At 41.9% G+C, this 24,708-nt stretch overlaps 1 protein-coding gene across 1 annotated transcript in view; it reads right to left on the bottom strand.

Moving 5' to 3' along the window:
- Nucleotides 1-24,708, bottom strand: part of edil3a (EGF-like repeats and discoidin I-like domains 3a) — a 467,410-nt gene that overhangs the window by 203,389 nt on the left and 239,313 nt on the right. The window contains exon 4 of the mRNA XM_084307535.1: nucleotides 9,031-9,144. Coding sequence (XP_084163661.1) covers nucleotides 9,031-9,144 — 114 coding nt within the window. The remainder of the gene's footprint in view (nucleotides 1-9,030; nucleotides 9,145-24,708) is intronic.

Raw genomic sequence — 24,708 nt, 5'->3', positions numbered from 1 at the left:
CATAGCATTGAACTCAAAACAACCTTCTTATCTGTGAAAGAAGTACCAAAGCACATTCAATGAAATAAAATGTATTGTCATTATGCAGCACAAGTACAGTGCAACGAAAATAACTTTGGCATCCAACCAGAGTGCAAATGTAACAGTAAAGTGCAATAGTAATATACAATGTACAGGTGATTAAACTGGATATAGAACATATAAATTTTACATTAATTTTATTTGATTTCAGTTTTTAAATGTTGCTTTCCTGAAACACAGTTCAAGTTTTGTATCCAGCCACAATACATTTGCAGAGAAACAGTAGGCATTTTGCTAAAGAGTAGACCTGCATTTCTTATTTCATCACGTGAGATGTTACGTGAGGGATACAGTACTTCTGATTTTTGGATCCCTAGAACAATTTGCTACTTACATACCGCAATGAAGACAACTTAAATATACTCCTAGGTCACACAGAGTAGATTTCAGTTGTCTTCAGGTCAGCTTGTACAAACAGGAGCTTGACCCCATTGACTTTGCATTGGTTTGTGGCTAACTAGCTGGAGCTAGTATGATGAACTCTATGGATCATCAACATCACTCAAACTGGTCAGCTTTATGCCTAAGTCAGCATTCAAGCACTCGCTTATGAACATTCTTACTGATTCCTGCAACTGTTTCTCAACCCAGTAACATCCCCAACCTCCTGTCTGTCATGGTGCCCCTCTCCCTGCTATATTGCTTTATGCCTCTCGCTTGTCTGTCTTAATGCATGGGTGTGCTACTCTCTGTTCTCTGTGCTTGTGTCTATTGTTCTGCTTGTTGTCATGAGTAAGTGGAAGATATGCCGCAAATGTTATAACTGTATATTGCTTGACTGGTATATTTGGACGTGTCCCATTGTCCTTTGCATTTTTAAGATTGTTATGCATTTAGTTGGGTTTGTAAAAGTTTGCATTGCGGCTGTCGTTTAGCTACAGTATGTCAGAAATGCTTAACGTTAATAATTGTTTATGTTATTTCAAAGTCAGAGAAATATATACAAGTTTCTCAAGTTTCTTTAATAGTTGTCATACAGAAGTACAGAATACGTTTATACAAAATGCTTCTTACTGTTACGCTCCAGAGACTGTGCTAGACAAGATAAGTATGAAATAAAATAGTATAGCATGTAAATTAGAAGTAAAAAAAGAGGTCACAGTGTTCAGTATAGACATATGTACAATGTTCGATGCAGAATAGAAGTAACTGAGTTACCATATAATATACAATATACTATGCAGTGTACTAATATACAATACTTTATATTGCAAAGCAGAAATGGGATGAGGTACAATTTAGGTACAATTTACAGTAAGGTGTACGAGTTGTAGTGCAAATCCTTTATCAATAAATATAAAGTGTGTTTAGGTGATCTAAAGTGTGGAGAGTGGGTGCTGCAGTGTGGTGTTTGTTTAAAGTGAGTGTGTGCGTGTGGATGTGTGTGCTGTGTGCATTTGATGGTTGTTGTATAGTGGTTATTGTTCGTTGAGCAGCCTGATGGCCTGGGGATAGAAGCTTATTCTGAGTCTTTCTGTGCTCGCCTTGAGACTCCGGTATCACTTGCCTGACCGCAGCAGTTCAAAAAGGCAGTTGTTCGAGTGGCTGGAGTCCTTGATGATTCTCTTAGCCTTACCCCTGCACCGTTTGTTGTAAATGTTCTGGAGGGTGGGGAGCCCCCCTCCAATTGTGCGTTCGGCTGAACGTGTCACTCTTTGTAGTCTGCTTCGGTCTTGTGCAGTGCTATTCCCAAACCAGGAGGTGATGTTGCCAGTCAGGATGCTCTCTATTGTACATGAGTAGAAGTTCTTAAGGATCTTCTGACTGACTTGGAACTTCCTTAGGCGCCTGAGGAAGTAGAGGCGTTGTCGTGCCTTCTTCACAACACTGTCAATGTGTGTGGTCCATGTCAAGTCCTCGGATATGTGGGCTCCGAGGTACTTAAAACTGTTCACTCTCTCAACCGGTGCCCCGTCGATGCTGAGGGGGCTGTAGTCCTTGACCCCCGACATCCTAAAGTCCACAATCATCTCTTTTGTTTTACTGACGTTCAGGGAGAGGCTGTTCTCCTGGCACCATCCCGCCAGGACCTTGACCTCTTCCAGGTAGGCCCTCTCGTCGTTTGCAGAGATCAGGCCCACCACTACTGTGTCGTCAGCAAATGTACCTGGAAGGATTAATATAATGTCCACCATGCCACCCTTTTTTTCAGATCCAAATCATCTCGGAATCAGGATTCAATTCACTTTGCTCACGTACTCACTCGCTCACATACTCACTCACTTGCTCGCTCGCTCACTCTCTCACTCGCTCGCTCGCTCACTCACTCACTCACTCACTCACTCACTCACTCACTCACTCACTCACTCAGCTGGGCCTTGTTGGGCACTTGAGCCCCCCCCCCCCCCCCCCCCTCCCCCCACCCTCTGATTAATGACAGTTTGTCTCTGCTGCACTAGACTTACTGTATAGCAACTTACAACCAGGAAATTACCAAATCAAGGAGTAACTCTTCTGGAATGACTGGTGAAGAAGTTTTGTGTATTTCCTAAAGTTAAAGTTGGCATGCGTGACCAATTAAAATTGAAATGTGCCCAATGGTTCCAAGGATTCCGTCACACCAGCTGTCAGTGCTGAATGCACCTTACATTATGCCCAATGTTATGTTTAATAATTATTTAGGCAGCGCACTCAGTATCGCACCGTCTAAAAACAGGACTGTGCACAGCCTGGCTAATCATAAAAACAGTGATGCCAAGGTGAGCATTGAGAGCATGGTAGCTCTCTCATCAAACAAATTAGCAAATGTAAAATAGGAGAACCTAACATAATTGTACTGCATGCAAAAATGTGCATGGTTTATGCCCAAAACTGCATGGGACTACATGAATTTGACATGTCTGTAAAGGGGAGACTCCTGGTTATCCATTGAGACCATTTCATTAAGATATCCTGAGGTGAAGGTCAATGTGCATTAAGATATCCTGAGGTGAAGGTCAAGGGGCCCCTTTGAAAACAAATGTTTAGCCTAACTTTAGAGCATTATTTATCGCTGATCCCATCAAGCTAGCAGTACATCTTGGGAGGTCTGCCTTTTCTGTTGATGGAGCAAAACAGATATGCTCTTCTTGTATGTAATGTAATGTAATTTTAAGAACCTGTATGCCTATTGCTTATTAACAGCGGAGCAGAGCTGCCGTTGCTTCCGCGTTTTCCCTGATTGGCTGCGACACGCCCCGCGGCAGGCGCGGCAACCGCAGAGCGGAGCGGCAGAGCTCCGGAGCGGAGCGGCAGAGCTTGCGGCATTATGTAGCCCTAATCCGCCATGATTTTCATTCGAAGCTCAGCTCAGCTGGCAGCCCAGCGGTCCTGCGGTCCGTTGTTGACAGGTTCGAATCCCATAAATATATATTTTTTTAACGTGTATTCTTTCGCCGGTTAAGGTTAGACATGGTTAAGGTTAAGGTTAAGGTTAGGCATTGTTTCGGAGTTGGTTAAGGTTAGAACGGTTAAGTTTAGGCGCTGTTAAGGAGCTGGTTAAGGTTAGAGTTTGTCTTAGAGAATGGCAATATTCTTTCTATGGTTAAGGTTAAGGTTAGACATGGTTAAGGTTAAGGTTAAGGTTAGGCATTGTTTCGGAGTTGGTTAAGGTTAGAACGGTTAAGTTTAGGCGCTGTTAAGGAGCTGGTTAAGGTTAGCGTTTGTCTTAGAGAATGGCAATAGACAGCCTATTTCCGCACTGCCGCTCTCTCACGCTGCCGCGGTCACATGGTCAAATTGTCACATTCTTGCACTCCTCCGCTGTTAGAAAGCAACACGCAACCTGTATGGTCACCCTGCTCCGTTTTCAAATTGTGATGTCTGTCAGTTGGAGTCACGAGGGCACTCTGCTAAAAACTCTGGTGGTGACAGTGGGTCTCTTGCACTAGCAGTGGGCTGGACACTTGTCTGGATCATGATTTCTGCATGATGGGGGACTCCTTGTTGAGGGGTATAAACTAAGCCAGGATCTCACTACAAACAAAGTCTAGCAGGAGGGCAGATTATCTATACAAGGTGACATTGCCGGTCTATGAGGAGCTTTTATCTAAAAATTATCTCAAACTCTGTCCCTCTTTTCTTGATCATCCAATCACAACTGTTGCTTTCCTCAGATGAGCTCCAGGTCAATGGGTATACAATAATCTCCAAGCCCCTGAAGGGCTACTTAACTAAATAAGGATACCATTGCTGAATCTGTACCCTCGAGTTTGATGTGTTAAACCCCGGACCACCTCTGGCTCTCATTTCTTACCATGTGGCGAGATGAAAATGGGTAGGAACCCCAGGATATGCTCACATTTACCCATGGTTTTCTTAGATATGAAACACCTCATAAACTAGTCAGTCTCTGGATGTGACAATACACTGAAGACACAATTGGATTTGATACAAGATAATGGGATAACGGTTCAATATTAATACTGGGTTCACTGGGTCAACTGTCTATCAAGAAAGCAACTTGAATATAATCTGTTTACGATAATGGGCGGAAGATAACATGTATCTCCTAAAATGATGATGTTGTTTTCCCAAACGTGGTGATTCAAAATGTGAGAGTAGGAAGTAGACAGGAGAGGCCAGTGGCTGTGAGATAAAATAACACACCATAACGTGCAGAAGTGAGATCCCAACTTCCCTGTATGTCCTATATCATGCCTGTTGGGTCAAATACAAGACAATAGTGTGGGAGTCACTATCAACCGGCTCGGGACATTGGGTTGCTTATCTACCAAAAAAAAATGATTATTTTAAACTGGAAGGAGCGTAAACCGGCCTGCCTCTCTAGGGACTCTTGGAACATGGAACGGGCAGGCTGCCTATTAAAAGACTTGGATAAGGTCCTGGATGATGACTGGGACACTGTCTGCACATTCCTTGTTAGATCATGATGTCATGTAAGATGTAAATGTTTACAATTGTTGAATCTTGAGTTTTTGGCGTCACTCTTGATGGTTGTGTTGTTGTATGTTGTGTTCTTATTGTTCTTATTGTGTTACTTTGTTTACATGTCGAATAAAAAAAAATATGAATAGTAAAAGAAATGTAACTAAATAAAAAGCCAGAACATGCAGGCAATGCCTCTGATTTTCATGCAGTAAAGTTTTATATTGTTTTTTTTATCACAATGTGATTAATTGTTTATCAAATCGCTTTCCATCACACCTTTGGTACACTAGAGCTAGAGAGAGCCATCTGATGTGCATGTGCAAATAAGCATGTTATATTAACACTTTCAGAGCCCTTGCTTAACCTTGATTTACCCACCATCCACTTCAATGTTAGCTTAAAAACACCTAATCTATGTTTTAAATTATGGCTATGTGTCTAATCTGCCCGTCGCTTTATCAATGACTTATTTGCAGTCAACATTGTCAAAGCCGATTGTTTTTTTATCGGTTCATTTTCGTTTTATAGCATTTTGAAAAGCCCTCGTTTTCAAGGAAAATATAAAGATTCCATGATATGACATTTACTGGAATATTCTAGAATACACAAAAAGTTGTCATTTTTCGGCCTATTTATGAATCGTTTTCAAATAAACGCTAGATTATCGATAGTATATATGTACGTATACACGCTATGGACGCAAGCTGAAAAATCGATTCTCTTATTTCCTCATCAGCAATCGCGCACACACAGACACATCACACATAGGGCAAACGCTGAGATCTCAGCGAATACAACTCTGATTATCCCAAGACTGGTAAAATAGATTCCTTACCTCAGATCAGATGTTCTCCAAAAAGATCATTGCAATTCCTGATCGCCATTCCAAATATCGATCACGCTTATTGATTGAGTATTGGCTGTTGTGAATATATATTGCAGGCTGATTCCCGTCCCACGATGACTTCCATGTTGATCAGACTTCTTGCCAGCACAAGGAACCAGCTGGCTCCGCCTCCACATATCTACAGATCCCAGGTCAGTCTAAGCCAGGGGTTCCCAACCTTTTTCCCCCCAGGGACCCCCAAACATCTCTGATGAAATTACTGGACCCCCCTCCTAATAAAATACTATAAAATACCTTTTCTTTGTCCATTTTAATACTTTTTTTGTCATTTTAATAACAAACTGCTTATACACAGGCATATGCATCATAATTAGACCCACTATGCTTCTTTGACTTGTGCCTTCAATCAACAAATCTCATCTTGCACCATATGTATTTCAAAATGTTGGCCAATATTCAAATCCTGTATTCATCCTCTCAAATCAGGCCCTAATGGTGAACGGTTTGCATTTATGAACTAAAAATCCACTGCAGTAAAAATATCCTCACCTCGAGTGGTGGTAGTAAGGTTGACTGACATGAGAATGTCCTGCTTCAGATCCTCATTTTCGATATACTGCACATAAACAATGAGCACAGCCTCGTCTGCGACAGTTGTAGTTTCATCAAGTTGTATGGCAAATGGACCCTTTCTAAGCTTTTCTGACAGCTGCTGCTCGCAATCACTTGACATCTTATCAATTCGGTCTTTCACTACATTGTTCGAGAGTGGTACTGATTTTAGTTTATCCGCCACCTGTGGGCCGCACAGTTTCTAAACCATTTTGATGCAGGCTGGTTTGATGAGCTGCTCGCCAATATTGTGCGGTTTCTTTGCTTTTGCAATTAAAAGCGAACACTCAAAGGAGGCTTCGGTAGCCTTCTGTAAATCACTGCCACCCCTGCTCCACGCTACTCTAACATCAACGGGCTTGTTCGCCTTGAGAGACTGTTTCTTTCCTCCGAAAAAAGTCTGGATCCTTCCCAACGGTTTCTGGGTGCTTAGACGCCTGATGTCTCTTCAGCTTGCTGGGCTTCAGGCTCGAGTTTGCCAACTTTTCTCCACAAATCACACACTCAGGTCGTTTGTCTGGTCCCTCAGTGAAGCCCATGGTGATGTAATTTTGAAAAGGGGGTCAATGTCAGACTTTGCAATCAAAAGTTAGGGGGCTAATAACCCTTGCCATAATTTCAGTGCGCCCCCTAACTTTTGATTGCAAGGTCTGACATTGACCCCCTTTTCAGGAGTTGACCTAGAGCCCACCAAGGTCATGCATATCAAATTTGGTCAATGTCAGACCTTGCAATACACTGTAAGGCACTGTAAGGCTACTGTCCTGCCTCACTTCCAGTGATGAAGCTAAGCTATGCTAACGGAGCGTCTATTCCCAAAGCTAAAATGCATGCACAGAGACAAAAAAGGTATGTATCTTCTTGTCTAACTCCAGGGAAGATGTTAAATAATCTAATTTCCCAAAATGTTGGAGTTCCCCTATATGTTTAGCAAATAAGGGAACAGATAAATAACATTTCAATGCAGTCAAAAAAGCAATATTTCGATTTTTACATTTTCGGGTTTGGTCACGTCGAGTCACATATAAACCGCACCGTTATATAGCATAACAATGGCTGAAAAGGAAAATGTGGATACGAATGAAACTCATATGGACCCAACGTTAAACGTGAATGAACGTGAAGTGCCTGTGGAAAATGCTGACGTCAGACCAAAAATAAATATAATACCTAAGTTGTTTGTTATTTTCTTTGAGTTTTCCCTATTTTCTTTTGAATATTTGTGTGCAAATGTTTGGTACTTTATTTTGAGCAAACACATCGCATTCCTCACGAAATGGAACATCGTCTAAATTAATTAAATTACGTGCATAATATAGACACTGGCGTTGGTCACAAGTTGCTATAACTTATAGCTATAACGTTAAGATAAGTGTAATTTAACATTTCGTTCCCTCTGCTATTAAGAAAGGAGAGCTATCCTTGTGTGTGCTTCAACACCTCTCTAAGTATCTGTGATTGTGTCCTTTTGGGACACATACTATCGGACAAATAACAATAATTAACTCATTTACAAGTTGTATTACGTTTAGCAAATAAGGGAACATATATAGAATATGTCAAAGCAGTCAATACAATATTTCGACTTTTACCTATTCTGAAATGCCAGAAATTTTCGCCATTTCTGAGCAATGTTATTTGCCGCAACAAGTCAGGTTTGGTCACATCGGGTCACATATGGCTCGGGCTTAACTCATTGAATACTTGTGTTTTGTCGCCAACGGTTGAGCGCCAAAAACGAGTTTTCTCGTTTTTAGATCCTTTGATATTTTTCCTTTGATCCCCATTCTAAACACATCACACATACCTCCCTGTGTCTCCCTGGCACCGCTGCCTATGTTAAAATTGCAATGGCGATTGAATCCCGTCAGGTGGCAGTATTGCCTACCTTTTGAACTGGGTATCTGATCTCTGGGTCTTTCTCTCTCTGTGAATCTGGCTGCAGGAACTCCTCCCCCTCAGAGGGAATCAGGACACAGCAATCGGTCAGACGACTGGGATTATTCATTTTGGAGTACCTTCTGACTAAGGTACGTCTATTTTAGGTATATTTGTGTATCAGTGTCGTGTTTTACCGAACCTAAAACATGCTTTTGGTAACGATCACAGCTTCGAGGTAAAACGACCTTGTGAAGAAACATATATATATGGTATACAATATACCTTTGATTTGGAAATATTTGGAGTTCCAGGCGAGCAACCCGAACGATTTGGGAATATGCATATAACATGTCATATCTCGCGATCTAGAAAAAAAGACTGGATTATTTTGGAAAGGGTTGATGTTTAGTGTGGAATAGCGCACAAACTAAAGTATGTAGAAATGAACTGGTTTGTCAATGTTGGACTATAAACAATGCTTGTCAAATGAGCCATTTATTGTCTCCATAGCTATAATACAGAACACACAATGGGTCCGCAAACATCGCACAAATTGTCAATAACGCTAGCACCATTGAGTAGAGATGGGAAAACAGCGTGGCAGTCAATGCGTTAAGACTAAGAGGTTAAAATGTATCACCAAAAAAAAGCTAGAATTTCAGGTATGCAAATGCACAACAGTCATAGTCATAAAATAACTGGAAAGGAGAAGCAATACAATAAGAAACATTAGCACTTACTGTATTGGCAGTTCCTCCCCATGTATTCCCCTGGACATTCACAAGAGTAGTTGGCAACCAGATCTGTGCAAATGCCACCATTCTTGCATGGCTCCCGATCACATTCATTAACATCTACAGAAGCCAAAGAAAACAGAAAGAAAAGCACACTCATTGCTTTGAAGTAGACATGTTGGCAACGAGGGAGACCTGGTCCTCATTAGCATGCATTGGTGAAGAGTATTTATTGAATTTACTCTACTTCTCTTTTTTCTCTTACCCCAAGATGCTTTCACAGAGACAGGGACACTTGGCTACTTGAAACTCATAAATGAAATGGTTCCCTGAGAGACTCTTGAATGCTACAACACAGGCTAAAGTTTGGGATTGTTGAGAATAATAAAAATACAGGACTTGGTGGAGATAGCATGTCCTCCCACGCGTTACACTTCACCAATGAGAGTCCTCGCTGCCAAGTGAAAAGACGTCACTGGCTGTCGGCGCACGTCTCAGAGGAAGCGTGCGATCGACTCGAGACGCCCGTGTACCGACTCGTAGGAGAACATGCATACAGCAGCCAGGTAGGGGAGGGGGGGGGGGAATTGGCACAACGACTAATTGGGACGGGGAGAAAATCAGAGAAATCAGAAGAAAAAAAAATATATATAATAAAAAAAATTATTAACCCAAACGTTTGGGTAGTAAATCAGGTAAATATAGCTGTAACCTATTAGACCCTACCTCCATTGGATTGGATTTACTAACTTGAACAAACTTTAAGTGTACACTGTGCAGCTGTATTATAGGACTACTCAATATTAAATGATAAATATTTTTTATAATATCAGTATAAAAAACTTGGTTGTACATCCCTAAGAGTAAGATGGGAATACACAATACGCTTGGGGTGGAATTACAGTGCCACTCATTGCCAAACATTTCTGTGCCACTCATTGTATATGAGTAGCTGGCTGGTAGATAGACTGGTGTTCAGGAGCCAATGGCTCTTTGGGGATTACTCATAGTGCTAGCTTTGAGGTAAGCTGTGACAAATTTGGCTGCAGGACGTCCCTCAATTTTACTGCTTGTTGCTGCTTGTCATAATGTGCTTCATCCTGAGCGCTGTATCCATTGTTTTTATGCAATTATCTAGTGTCAAAGACTAGTGTTGTAGACAAAGGACAGCTGGATGTGTGTACAAAGTGTTGTGACGCATTTTAGATGCTTTATTTATGTCCACATAAATACAGAGTACATTAAGGACATAAACACTAGCAGTGCAATTAGCTCATTGGGAGTTATTCAATTACGTTAGTGACTGTGCAGCATTCATCGTACGCATACAATATTGACACAGATGATGTTTCAAAAACAGATACAATAGCATTTCCGTAAAACTATATCTACTCTATGGGTACAAAAAGCAACACACACCAGGGTTTCCGTTAGAAAAAATTGTTGCCGGCCTCAGTGTCCGGTAGATTTCAATCTACCGGTCAAATGAGAGAAATTCCGGTCAGAGTTTATTGAGCTTAAAAACAATTGATAGGCAAAAGAATGACAACAAAACAAAAGAATGACATCATCAAGGCATGTAGATTTATAATATTTTTACTTAAAACTAGGCTACTTTTGCGTATAAAGTCATTATATTCCAAATAAAATAAGTCCCGAGACTGCGTGCTGCTGCCGACTTTAAATCAAATAGGTGTCTGTGGGCAGTCGCCCGACATTAATAAACAGCAGTCTGTTATAATCACATTTTCATGAGCTAACGAATTCCGTTATATTGGACATTTGTATTAATTATATCAAGCGAAGAACTGAGAAATTTGGCAGAGAGAGACGGCAACATTATCGTGGGTTTGCGTGACGACTCTCTCTCTCTCCACCTCCCAACGACTTATTTGCGAGAGTATGTCGATGCAGAGCAGCAGATTCAGCTGTTTTCTGGCTCTTTCTGGGGACCGCACAGCAGCGCCCCCCACCCAACAGCTGAATTGCCAATGGCTGAATTGGAGTACTGCACTGTGCCGCTGCTGCTCCGGCTCTGCAGCTTCACATGCACTCGCACACCCAGCACTAAGCTCTCGCTGACAACGTCGTTGTCATTATTAGAAGTAACGATGAAACAAATGTAATGATTGTTTCGTTCATCGCATAGGCTATTTAATTTTTGCCTATTTTAATACAATTCAAATAATCAAATTGTGCTTAGACTCAGGGAATTATTTTCACCGGACATTAAGACCGGAGAGATTAAATATGTCGGACTTCAACAGATTTTGCCGGTCAAATACCGGCTAACGGAAACGCTGACACACACACACACACACACACACACACACACACACACACACACACACACACACACACACCACACACACACACACACACACACACACACACACACACACACACACACACACACACACACACACACACACACACACACACACACACACACACACACACACACACACACACACACGGATGGGTTGGAGGGTGAAGGGGTAGGGGGACCGTTTAAGGATATGTTTAAAAAATTTAACAGAATTCGAATGGTGTTTTTTTTTTACAAGCTGGCCCATGGCAGCTTCAAGACAAACGGTCCTTCTCTAAAACATACCCTAGCTCCTCTGCGATTCGCACATACACATGAAAAGGTTTAGACTTCATGGAGCTGTAACTGGGCAGGCATGATAAACTTAAATACAATTAAACCAAGTCTATTATGGTGTTTCATCTCTCATAAGACTTTTATCAATACTGTCTATAATAAGGGGCGGCTAGGTGGCACAGTGGGCAAGGCGCTCACCACCAACACAGGATATGTTGGGTTCGAGCCCAGCTCTCGGCGTTGCTACCAGCTTGGCTGGTCGTTCATACTAATACAATTGGCAGTATTATGGGGCGGGAAGCTGGTGGGTGGGGATCGGACGTTGTGGACAGCGACTCCTACCTATTGTTGAGGAGAAGAGTGGAACAAAGTGATTCATTGAAGCAATCTCCATGGAGAAAAGTGTTTTTTTCCCAAGAGGTGGTAGAAAATCTAGCAGGCTTGAGATTGGTGTACCATTTATTTCATGTCTGCATGTGTGTGTTTGCAGGGGTGTAAAGTACTTGAGTAATTGTACTTCGTTACAATACTTAAGTACTGTTTTGGGGGATTTGTACTTTACTCAAGTATTATTAGGTTTGTATACTTTGTACTTTTACTCCATTACATTTCAGAGGAAAAAAACATACTTTTTTACTCCTTACATTTAAAATGCAGACATACAAAGTACAAATCTCACAGGTCCAACTATTTTAATTAGTATATTTGAATTGTTTATCTGGCCGAACTAACATTAATGTTATTAATCCTGCGACCGCAGGTAAATCAAATCCCCATCAATGGAAAAATGAACCCGCCCATACCCATGCTGATTGGTCCTTGTGCAAGACTAGAAAGCGGGGATCTTTGATTAAACACCTGCTATCAGAAGAAGAGACAGTCAGATCTGCATTATGCTGTGGTTAATATTGTGATATTATTCAGGGTACTCCAGTATTCCGTGGTTAATATTGTGATATTATTCAGGGTACTCCAGTATTCTGTCTTTAATATTGTGATATTATTCAGGGTACTCCAGTATTCTGTCTTTAATATTGTGATATTATTCAGGGTACTCCAGTATTCTGCCTTTAATATTGTGATATTATTCAGGATAATCCAGTATGCTGTGGTTAATATTGTGATATTATTCAGGATACACCATTCTGTTTTTAATATTGTCATATTATTCAGGATACTACAGTATTCGGTCTTTAATATTGTGATATTATTCATGCTGTGATGTGAATACCGTCCATGTTAGTTTACCTTCAATGGAGAAGTGCATTAAATAATTTTAATGCAAAAAAAGTGTCCTGTTCATTCATTTCAGCATTGTCTATCGCAGAACACATCCCATTGTGGGCCGAGTGCATGCTTGGTTTCATTTCAGCCTTACCTAAACACCAGCTGATGATTTCACTAATTGGCTCACCTCTTCAACTAACTCACCTGGTGCAATGTGTCATTAAAATGAAAACTTGGCCGATGATGGAATGAGTTTGAGACCCCTGGTCTATCCCTTTCCAAATTTTTTTTTTTACTTTTACTTTTTAGTACTTAAGTACATTTAAAAATAGGACTTTTTGACTTTTACTCAAGTGTGTTTTTAGCCAGATACTTTGACTTTTACTTGAGTCAGATTTTGAAAGAGTACCCATACTTCCACTTAAGTATAATTTCTGGGTACTTTTTACACCCCTGTGTGTTTGTACGGTATGTGTGCATAAAACTGTATAATACACGCGTGTGCATGTGAGGGAGCATGGCTTTGTGTGCATGTGTGTAGCTTTGTAGTTAATGTTCTCCTCATTTAAGACCTGGGGAGTAGAGGTTAGGGTGAAAGTGGACAACCCAGGGCCCCAAGAGGGCCTCAGTGAGCTTGTTTTAAAAGTGCTAAAATGTGGGGTTTTCTGTGCAGGCTAGTGAGGCTTAAAGTAATAATCTCAAATGTTGATGATGATGAAAATCATCTGGCATAAAGGAAATAAATTATACATTTTACATCACTAGCAGCAACAGCAGTTTGTTTAGAATGAATAGAGGCGTAACGGAGATTGCGTTCGTCACCAACCCCGGAGCGGCTGGATTCGCCTGTTCGAATCCAGCTCACAGCTCCGGGGTTGTCACCAGCTTGGCTGGCCGTTCACACTAATACAATTGGCAGTATTAGAGGGTGGGAGAAGCTAGCGGGGTGGGTTCGGGTCGTTGTAAACAGCGACTCCTACAGTTCGGTCGGGGCGCCTGCTAAGCGCGGATAGGATCTAAGTGGGATAGTGTGATCCTTCCACACGCTACGCCCTCAAGTTCAAGTTCAAGTTCTTTAATAGTTGTCATACAGAAGTACAGAATACTTTCATACAAAATGCTTCTTACTGTTACGCTCCAGAGACTGTGCTAGACAAGATAGTATCAAATAACATAATAACATAATATAGCATGAATTTAGAAGAAGAAAATGAGGTCACAGTGTTCGGTATAGACATATGTACAATGTTCTGAGTTACCATATAATATACAATACACAATACTATGCAGTGTACTAATGTACAGTACTATCTAGTGCAAAGCAGAAATGGGATGAGGTACAATTTTAGGTACAATTTACAGTAAGGTGTACGAGTTGTAGTGCAATCCTTCATCCATAAATATAAATATAAAGTGTGGGTAGTGGGTGCTACAGTGTGTTTGTTTAAAGTGGGTGTGTGCTATAAAGTGTGTGGAGTGGGTGCTACAGTGTGTTTGTTTAAAGTGGGTGTGTGCGTGTGGATGTGTGTGCTATGTGCGTTTGGTGGTTGTTGTTGTGTAGTGTTCATTCATTGTTCGTTTAGCAGCCTGATGGCCTGGGGATAGAAGCTTCTTCTGAGTCTTTCTGTGCTCGCCTTGAGACTCCGGTATCGCTTGCCTGACCGCAGCAGTTCAAAGAGGCAGTTGTTCGGGTGACTGGAGTCTTTAATGATTCTCTTAGCCTTGCCCTTGCAACGCTTGTAGTAAATGTTCTGGAGGGTGGGGAGCCCCCCTCCAATTGTGCGTTCGGCTGAACGTGTCACTCTTTGTAGTCTGCTTCGGTCTTGTGCAGTGCTATTCCCAAACCAGGAGGTGATGTTGCCGGTCAAGATGCTCTCTATTGTACATGAGTAGAAGTTCTTAAGGATCTTCTGGCTGACTTGGAACTTCCTTAGGCGCCTGAGGAAGTAGAGGCGTTGTCGTGCCTTCTTCACAACACTGTCAATGTGTGTGGTCCATGTCAAGTCCTCGGATATGTAGGCTCCGAGGTACTTGAAGCTGTTGACTCTCTCAACCGGTGCCCCGTCGATGCTGAGGGGGCTGTAGTCCTTGACCCCCGACCTCCTGAAGTCCACAATCATCTCCTTTGTTTTGCTGACGTTCAGGGAGAGGCTGTTTTCCTGGCACCATCCCGCCAGGACCTTGACCTCTTCCTCAGTGAGAATCTGCGCTGCCAGGTGAAAATAAGCGGTTGATTGGCTGGACGTGTGTCGGAGGAAGCACGTGGTAGCCTCCACTCTCCCAGACCGACTGTGGGGGGTAAGTGCGCAGCGACCAGGAAGGGGATTGGGAATTGGCATAACGACTAACATTGGGATGGGAGAAAATCGGAGGAAAAAAGGAGGGGGAAAAAGATAAAAAAAATAAAAATGAATAGAAGAGTAACTCAGTAGCATGCATTTTTAAGAAGGACAACAAGTCAATGCAGTGCAGCAAGGTAACAGCAATAATCGATTATCACCAATATATATTTAATAATAATAATAATAATAATAATAATAATAATAATAATAATAATAATAATAATAATAATAATAATAATAATAATAATAATAATAATAATAATAATAATAATAATAATAATAATAATAATAAGCTTCTCTCTGTATAATACTTTTTTAAGTTTAAATACCGTAATTCCTCTAATAGTAACCCCGGCTTGTATTTGTTTCAACTGTAGGGGATACCAGGCTTGTATTAGGATGAGGCATGTATAAGAGAGATGCCTATATTTCTCATTTTCAAACAGATCATAATGAATAAATCAACATTTTGTGTCAGTTTGAACCCAGTAAAATGTACTGGGTTCATTTATTGAAACCAAGTACTGTATGAAATACGGTAGTAAACAGTGCAATTACAGGTGGTCAAAAAAAGTAAAATAGTGCAATCACAATACTGGTATAATAATAATAATAATAATAATAATAACTTTGTTTTATACAATTCTGAGGTAGGCTTACTCTCTTGGTAAACATTAACACCATACCATATGGTATTTACTGCACAGCCAGGCCAGCATATAACAACAATAACAAAATATATTGCCTATGGTAAATCCGTTGAGGGAAATACCGTAATTACTCTAATATACATGCAACCCAGCTTGTATTAGGAGGCCGGCTTATAATTGCTTAGCTCAACAGCGCACCCGGTCATTCATAGAGACCCGTTTTTTATTGAATACCGGTTACTATTAGAGGAATTACGGTATCAACATTATCAGGCCATCCTCAGATTTTAGAATATTTCAGCTAATGAAGTTAACTCAACTACCCAGTTCGTTTTTATAGTGTAACGTTTGGCTACTTGGAGAGAGAGAGAGAGATAGAGAGAGAGAGATGGATATATAGAGAGAGATAGAGAGATGGTGAGAGGGAGAGAGAAAGAGAGAGAGAGATAGAGATATAGAGAGATAGAAAGAGAGAGAAAGAGAGAGAGAGAGAGAGAGAGAGAGAGAGAGAGAGCGAGATAGAGAGAGAGAGAGAGAGAGAGAGAGAGAGAGAGAGAGAGAGAGAGAGAGCGAGAGAGAGAGAGAGAGAAATCGAGAGAGGCTAAACTCTGTTATGCACAAGTCAGTCTGACTTGCGGAGCACGCACTGGAGTATAAGCCGTATTCTATGCGCACTGCCATCCAGGCATTTATGCGACGGAGAGATTCAAATACAATTTAACACAAACTGTTCAGAATTCCGTGTTAATATCTCAGTTCCGTGAAATCCTCTGTGATTCCGCGGTTGCGGATTCCATAGGGCCCTAGGTTAGGGTTAGCTCTAGCCTAGCTCTGAGACACAAATAAGGCTGGTCAAAAGTGGTTAGCAGGGTCCGGTCATCGTTGATTATACTTATGAGATGCGATACTCCCACACTTGAATGTTTAAAGTAGGAGGGGGGAAAAGTTTAACAGATCTTACTACAGTTATTTCATGGACATTACAAAGGGCTCTACAGTAATGCAGATACACTCGGCACATGTTACAAGGGGTGAGGTGTAACATACATGTTATCTTAATCATGCAGATGGTGTGTTCTGAATATGGATGCATAAAAACGAATTGCAGCTGGTGCTGATGACCACATACTGTATGATTATGTGATTACAATAAAGGGAAGATGTGGCGCACAGCAATTTCCTAGTCACACTCAGATAACAGGACTTTAGAGGCTGTCATTCTGAAAGGAAATTAACTGAAGACACCCTGCTTGCTGATTACCTATTCTTTCCAATGCCGAGACCAATGCTGCATGTGACTACTATGCTCTGTGGAGTTCAGGGCAATCAGAGGCAATTACACATCTATGAAAAGGCCAGCATGACTGAAATGAGAACCTTCAGTTCAGCGCCTAGTGACAAGACATTATTAGTAACAAAATTAATAAACAAGCACTCGTCAGAGGGGGAACCGCCATCTTGATAGTGGGAGGCTGTTGCAATCAGTGGGGATTATGTTTTAATTAATTCCAGCCAGAGGGACCTAACTATCTCGTTAATAACTATTAACCTGACTAATGTCGACCAGAGTCTGCCTTACTGACGACACTAATGGCCAATCATCATTAAACTATTCAGCTTTTGAGAATTTGGAAATTACCCACAACAACCATCAGTTAGTAATATTACTAACCGTTACCATTAAAGTAATATTACTAATACTAAAAACAATATGACGAAGAAAAGGTGGAGTGCATCCACATATAACAATATAACACTGTGTATATAAATCATGAAATGCTTTCAGCTGAACAATTTGCAGTGGGCCTAATTGCTTTTCACTATTTGCCTGATTGGAACTCTCAGATGGGAGTTTCATTGCACGGCCACCTGTCTGCATCTACATGTAGTTTCAGTAACATAATTTGAGTTGAAAAGTCGGCCAGTCTCGCAGTTTGCATCCTTTTTGCAAGAGGCCATCAGCTCCATGATGATTAGGCCTGGGAAAGCGAGATTTAAAAGGTGTGTGTTGCCGGTAAAGTGTGAGAGATAGGATTACTTCATGGAATGCAATTAATCCACCCTGCAAAGAACAGAGAGGAGGGATGAGGAGCAGAGAAGATGAGACACAGAGAAAGAGACAGCGGGGGGAGGGGCTATTCAGAGAGAGAGAGGGGAAGAGAGAGAGAGCAATGTGCTAGTCAAATGGTGTGGCAGATTAAATGCTTTGTGTAAGAACTGGGCAATATCGGAAAAATATATATAACAATATCATGACAGATGGCCTTTTTTATGACATTGTTTATACAATGGCTTGTGTGATTTCTCGATTATGATTGGCTGAGAGGCAGGCATTATTTCTGCACAACGCTCAACTCGGCTACTCACCGTTCTTCTAAATCAATGTGCAAATCAATTTAGAAAACAATGTGAATGATTGCATCATTTTAACATAATCAGAGTATATAGACTGTGGTCAGCATAAGTCTGCTTTAGCTCTAGCTTAGCTGTGAGGTAGTCTATGAAGCAACACGCTAACGTCAAAAGTGCACTGCTGTAGACCTGAGGAGTGAGGTTCCACGTGTGATTTTCTCCCATTGTAGCCACCCATTGAAGATCAAGTATTGAGATGTCAAATATCGAATTGGATAGACAGAACGCTGAGATAGGGAAATACAATTTAGATCCCCTCATCATCCGTTCTCAGGGGTGAATCATACTGTTCATACTGTCAGCATCTGCTCTCACCCAAGATATTCAGACACTGCTGTCCAAGCAGGTTATTTCCATCGTCCCAGGAGATGCTGAATAGTCTATTCTCAGTATTTCCTGTTTCCAAAGAAAACCAGCGGTGTCCAATTCTAGACCTCTCTTCACTCAATCAGCTACTTTCATGTCCCCATCATTCCAACCCACAGATAATTCCTCCGCTAACTAGTGTTTGCTAATTGTAACTAGTGGTAGCTAGTTACAATTTTGCTTTAGCTCTAGCTTAGCTGTGAGGATTCTGTTTGGATACTCTCTGGCACCCCACAACAATCTCCAAGTGTGCGATGACAGCTCTTGAACCTCTGCATCGCCAGGGAATACAGATTTTATTCTAACTGGATGACATACTGGTTCTCAGTCAGGCGGAAGAGGTAGCAATGATTCACACCAGACTTCTAGTGGAACATCTGTCGCTGTTGGGGTTCGCCACTCCCTTTCCCATATAGTTGGGCATCATTCTGAACTCAGCCTCCATGATGGCTTCTCTCTCTCCCCAATGTCAGGAGAATAGTATGTTGCCTATAAGATAGTTTCACCCTCGCAGGATGGTCACTGCTCTGCCAGTGATGCACCTGCTGGACAGGATGGCTGCAGCCCACTCAGTGATCCACCTGGGTCTACGGCACATCAGCAAACTACACAGGTGGTTTTCTCTGCAAAAAATAATATACCCTGTGCACCTGAAAGGAAAACTTGTACCCATCATTAGATTAGATTCAAATGTATTGTCATTATACTACACAAGTACAGTACAACAACAACAAGGGGCAACCTGGACCCCCCAAATCCTCTAGAGGGATGTTCCTATGGGCAGCATAGCATCCCACATGACTATTTTCATAGATACCAACCTAGCACGCTGGGGAGGGACGTGTCGATCACAGACAATCGGGTGGACAAACCCCTCAGATAAATGAGTTAGAGCTCAGAGCAATTCTGCTAGTGCTCAAACCTTTTCACAACCTAGTGAGAGGTCAGCATGTCTTGGTCAGGACAGACAGTCTGATCTTGGCAGCCTACATAAACAAGACAAGACAAGGTGGAGTACGCTCTCCCCTTCAGTGAATGGTTGAGGATATGTGGCTTTGGGACTCAGTCCACCTGCACAGCGTCAGAGCACTCCACATAGCTCTCCAGATTCCTGGTGTGGACAATGTGGGAACGAGACCTCATGTCTGTCATGTCATCTCATATCATGACATTGTATAACCTCTTAACACTTTCATAGCCGGCCGTGTTTTCCTTCTTACCCCCTTGAATGCCCATCAACCACTTCAATGTTAGCGTTAATATCGCCTAATCTATGTTTTAAATTATGGCTATGTGTCTAATCTGCCCGTCGCTTATCAATGACTAATTTTCCAGTCAACATTGTCAAAGCGGATTGTTTTTTTATCGGTTCATTTCCGTTTGATAGCATTTTGAAAAGCCCTCGTTTTCAAGGAAAATAAAAAGATTCCGTGATAAACGCCCTGTAGTGGAATATTCTAGAACGTTGTCATTTTTCGGCCTATTTATGAATCGTTTTCAAATAAACGCTAGATTATCGATAGTATATGTGTACGTATGCACGCTGGTGCCGCAAGCTGAAAATCGATTCTCTTAGTTCCTGATCGCTCGCACAGCCAAACAGAAGGGGAAAAGCTTATATCTCCGTGAAAACAGGTCTGATTATCCTAAGACTGGTCAAATAGATTCCTTACCTGAGATCAGATGGTATCCAAAAAGATTATTCCAATTCCTGATCGCCATTCCAAAAATCTATCCTTTTATTGATCCAATGCTACGTACTGTAAATACATATTACACGCTGTTCTGATGGTCCACAATGACTCTGAGCGGCTCGGGGTACATGCGTGAGAAGTAAAATGTGGATTCCGGATTTTTTTTTCTCATCCATTTTCATTGAGTCCATTCCAAAAGGGCGCATTATCATCTGGGAGACGATAGGCGGCGCTTTTTTCACATCTGAGCGCCTGGTGGGGCTGGTTTCCCAACGGTAGACTCGGTTGATGAAATATGAATTCAGATCGCTAATAAAAAAAAATCACGCTAATTGTCGTGCTGGGCATTCAGGGGGCGGGCTGATAACATGTGTTATGTCGTCCGTGGCATCCAAAGTGTTAAGCCCAATCGGCCCAGTACAAGATTTATTTCATGTCATAAATAGATCAATACAGTCCGTATTAAGTAATATTGCATTTCTTTTTCAAATGTAGCCAAGAGTAAAGACCCTAACCTTATCAAAACAGCAGGCAAATGGACCTTGTAGAAGTGGAGCAATCTTCGTATATACTTTTAGAATTTTCTGAAAATATGGCTAGGGCTTACGAGGTTAAACAGAACTGGTTTGAGGAAGCTGTAATAGACCTTGCAAACAAAGAAAACACTCACTGTCCCCTATGATTGTCCAACAGGCCAAAGGACAATCATCTAGATGCCTTAATCCAGTGAAACACAATCTGACCCTTCAATGGGACCTGTGTCAGTTGTCTTTCAAAACAGGGTCACGTCGGCAATGTCAGCGAGCTATGCGCTTTGTCAGCCCTTTTGGAATGCTTGACTGTCAATGGAGATGGCAGCAGTGCTTTCTGAGACCTAAACATGTTTTCGTCCCTAAGAACATTAGGAGCTATTTTTTTCCCAGGGACATTGGGCCTCATTCATGAAGCGATATAAGAACATATTTCATTCTTAACTAGCATTTCCTCTTATTTTGTTCTTACCTGGGATTCAGCAATGTTTTCTTATTGTTGCTTTTCTCTCAGGTAAGAGTGGTCGAGAGCTTTTCCTAATGTTCAAAGACACTTTACAAAACAAACAATATAATACAATACAGTTTTAGTAGATCAAATAAAAAAAAAATATAAAATTGTGAGAGAGGAAGGAGTTCATGGGTTGAAAGCAAACCATTGGTAATTTGCCCCCAAATACAGTACCCTCAAATACGACTTTATAAACCCAGAACTTTTCAATAATAATAATAATTATTATTATAACTTATTGCGTGCGTTCTGCTTCTGAAATGGATTATATATTGCTGTTAGAACAGTTAGATACTGGGCGGTCAGGTGGCGTAACGGAGATTGCGTTCGTCACCAAACCCCGGAGCGGCTAGATTCGCCTGTTCGAATCCAGCTCACAGCTCCGGGGTTGTCACCAGCTTGGCTGGCCGTTCACACTAATACAATTGGCAGTATTAGAGGGTGGGAGAAGCTGGCGGGGTGGGTCCGGGTCGTTGAAAACAGCGACTCCTACAGTTCGGTCGGGGCGCCTGCTAAGCGCGGATAGGACTTGAGTGGGATAGTGTGATCCTTCCACACGCTACGCCGTCTCAATGAGAATCCGCGCTGCCAGGTGAAAAGAAGCGGTTGATTTGATTGATTGATTGATTGAAAACTTTATTAACAGATTGCAGAATGGGTACAATACAGTACAGCTCAATACACACAATTGTTAAGGGGATGCAGACCAGAGAAAGACTTTCGTCTTGTTTACACCAGGGTCCCCCATTTTCAATTCATCAGGACATATATGACATACATGACATACAGATAGTCAGTACTGCTACATCTATACATTTATGACATACCAGATTTGCAAATACAGTACTGTTTGTGATACAGAAGGAGTCAAGAAAAGGGAGTATATACATTTGACGTAGAAACTGTACATTGGAGGAGGTTGGGTGGGGGGGGTTGGGTACACTGGGATATTGACAACCATACTGGGTAATTTACATTGGAGGTGGTTGGGGGGGGGGGGCACACTGTATAAACAAGCAAAACTGTACATTGAGGGGGGGGGGGGGGGGAGACTCTGTACAAACAAACAAAATTGTACATTGGACTATTGACAAAACCATACTAGGTAAATGACTGTACATTGGAGGGGGTTGGGTTAGGATATTTACAGGGGCCAGTGTTGAATTGCAGTCTCCCGTAGGTGTCTCTTGAGAGAGGTTTTGAAAGTGGGTAGTGATCCACATTCCTTTACAGCTTTGGGTAGGGCGTTCCACATTGATGTGGCATAATTGCGAAACGTGTTTAGTCCCTTATTTGAGCCGAATCTGGGTTTAACATGATTTGTGGAGCTCCCTCTGGTGTTGTGATCGTGGTATTCACTGACCTTTGGGAAGTATTTTGCCATGTACATGGGTACCTTGGTCGTGTAGTGTATCTTGTAGACCAGGCCCATTGCGAGTTGCTGTACTCTGTCATCTACTCTAAGCCATCCTAGGTTGTCAAAGTGGGCAGGGGTGAGGTGGGTTCTAGGAGTAAGGTCAAGCAGTAGTCTGACCAGTTTGTTTTGAGATGTTTGTAATTTTGTTTTTAGCGCCTTTGAGGTGCTTTGGTACCATGAGGTGCAAGCATAGTCGTAGTACCCCTGAATGAGTGCTCCTGCCAGAGTCTTCAGGGTATTCTTGTTTACCAGAGAGGAGATCCGGTACAAGAATCGAGTTCGTTGGTTGACTTTTTTTATTACATTGGATGCCATTTTGTCACAGGAGAGATTAGCCTCTAGGATGGAACCCAGGTAGGTAATTTCATCTTTCCTTGTGACAATATTGTCACCCACTGTAACTGAGAAGCCGTCGGTCTTGCTGAGTTTGTTATTTGAACCGAAGAGAATGGACTCTGTTTTGCCCATGTGTAATGATAGTTTGTTATCAGCGAGCCATATGCAGATTCTGCCTAGTTCCGAGCTGAGGGTTTTTTCAACCTGTAACTTGTTCTTGTCAGAGACCAGCAGGGCTGAGTCGTCCGCAAACAGGAACAAGTTGCAGTCACAAGCTGACGACATGTCATTTGCATAAATTAGGAACAGTAGCGGTCCTAGTATGCTTCCTTGTGGAACACCACAGCTCACTGTGAGAGGGGGGGATAGGGTACCGTTTACCTCCACCATCTGTTCCCTCCCCTCAAGGTAGGATTGCATCCAGCTCACTGATAGACTATCAAAACCAATTGCTTTTAGCTTGTCAATCAGAATGGAGTGATTGACCGTGTCAAAGGCCTTTTGTAGGTCCAGCATGACCATGCCGCAGTATTTGCCTGCGTCCACCTCTTGTTTGATGTGGTCATTCAAATAGAGAAGGCACGTGTCAGTGGAGTGGGATGTTCTGAAGCCAGATTGGAATTCGTAGATTAGATTTTTTTCCGCTAGGTACTTTTCGACCTGTTCGTAGACTATTTTTTCCATGACTTTCGAGATGGAGGTGAGAATAGAAACAGGGCGGTAGTTGCCTGGGTCTAATTTGCTGCCCTTTTTGTGCAGAGGGGTCACCCTCGCAATTTTGAAGTCCTTGGGGACGTGTCCCTGTTTTATGGAGAGGTTTATTATGTGTGTGATGATTGGGGTGATGGCGGCTGCTGAGTCTCTGAGGAATTTGGAGGGGATGTTGTCATGGCCAGTGGCCTTGTTAGGTTGGAGGGCGCTCAGTTTATTGAGTACCTCATCTGTTGTTACCATTTCCAGCTTGAAGTCGTCCTTGCGGACCCCTAGGTTTTTGTAGTAAGCTACTATGTGTTCTACCCCATAAAGCCCTGAGTGGGAGGGTAGTTTGTTTACCAGTGTTGTGGCTATGTTTGTGAAGAAAATGTTTAAGTAATTGGCTACATCCAGCTTGTCTGTGATGAGCGTGTTGTCCGTTTTTATGTTTATGTTTGAGAATCTGGTTTTAAGTTTTTTACTGCATCCTAGTTGATTATTGAGTAATTTCCAAAGTTCACGTGGTTTGTTTTTGTTTTCCTCAGTTTTGTCATTGATGAAATTCTTTTTTGCAGTTTTGATCATGGAGTTTACGTCGTTTCTTAGTCTGTTTCTTTCTAGTTTGAGTTCAGTCACGTGGGCTTGGAGTTCACTGCTCGTGCTTTTAGTAAGCTTTGACTGACTTTTACGAAACTCAGAGCATTTTTTGTCTCTGGTTTTCATAGCGGCCAGTATTTCGGAGTGCATCCACGGCTCAGCGCGATTTTTTACCCTGGTGGTTCTTAGGGGGGCCATGTCGTTTAGTATTGTTGAGAATTTGGTTTTGAAACCAAGCCATGTTTCTTCAACCAGTGTACCATTGAGTTCATCTGACCAGTCCAGGCTCTCCAGTTCAAGGTTA

This window comes from Notolepis coatsorum (assembly GCF_963971535.1).
Source record: "Notolepis coatsorum genome assembly, chromosome: 1".
NCBI classification, from domain to species: domain Eukaryota; kingdom Metazoa; phylum Chordata; class Actinopteri; order Aulopiformes; family Paralepididae; genus Notolepis; species Notolepis coatsorum.
This window is presented reverse-complemented; position numbering and strand designations above follow the sequence as displayed.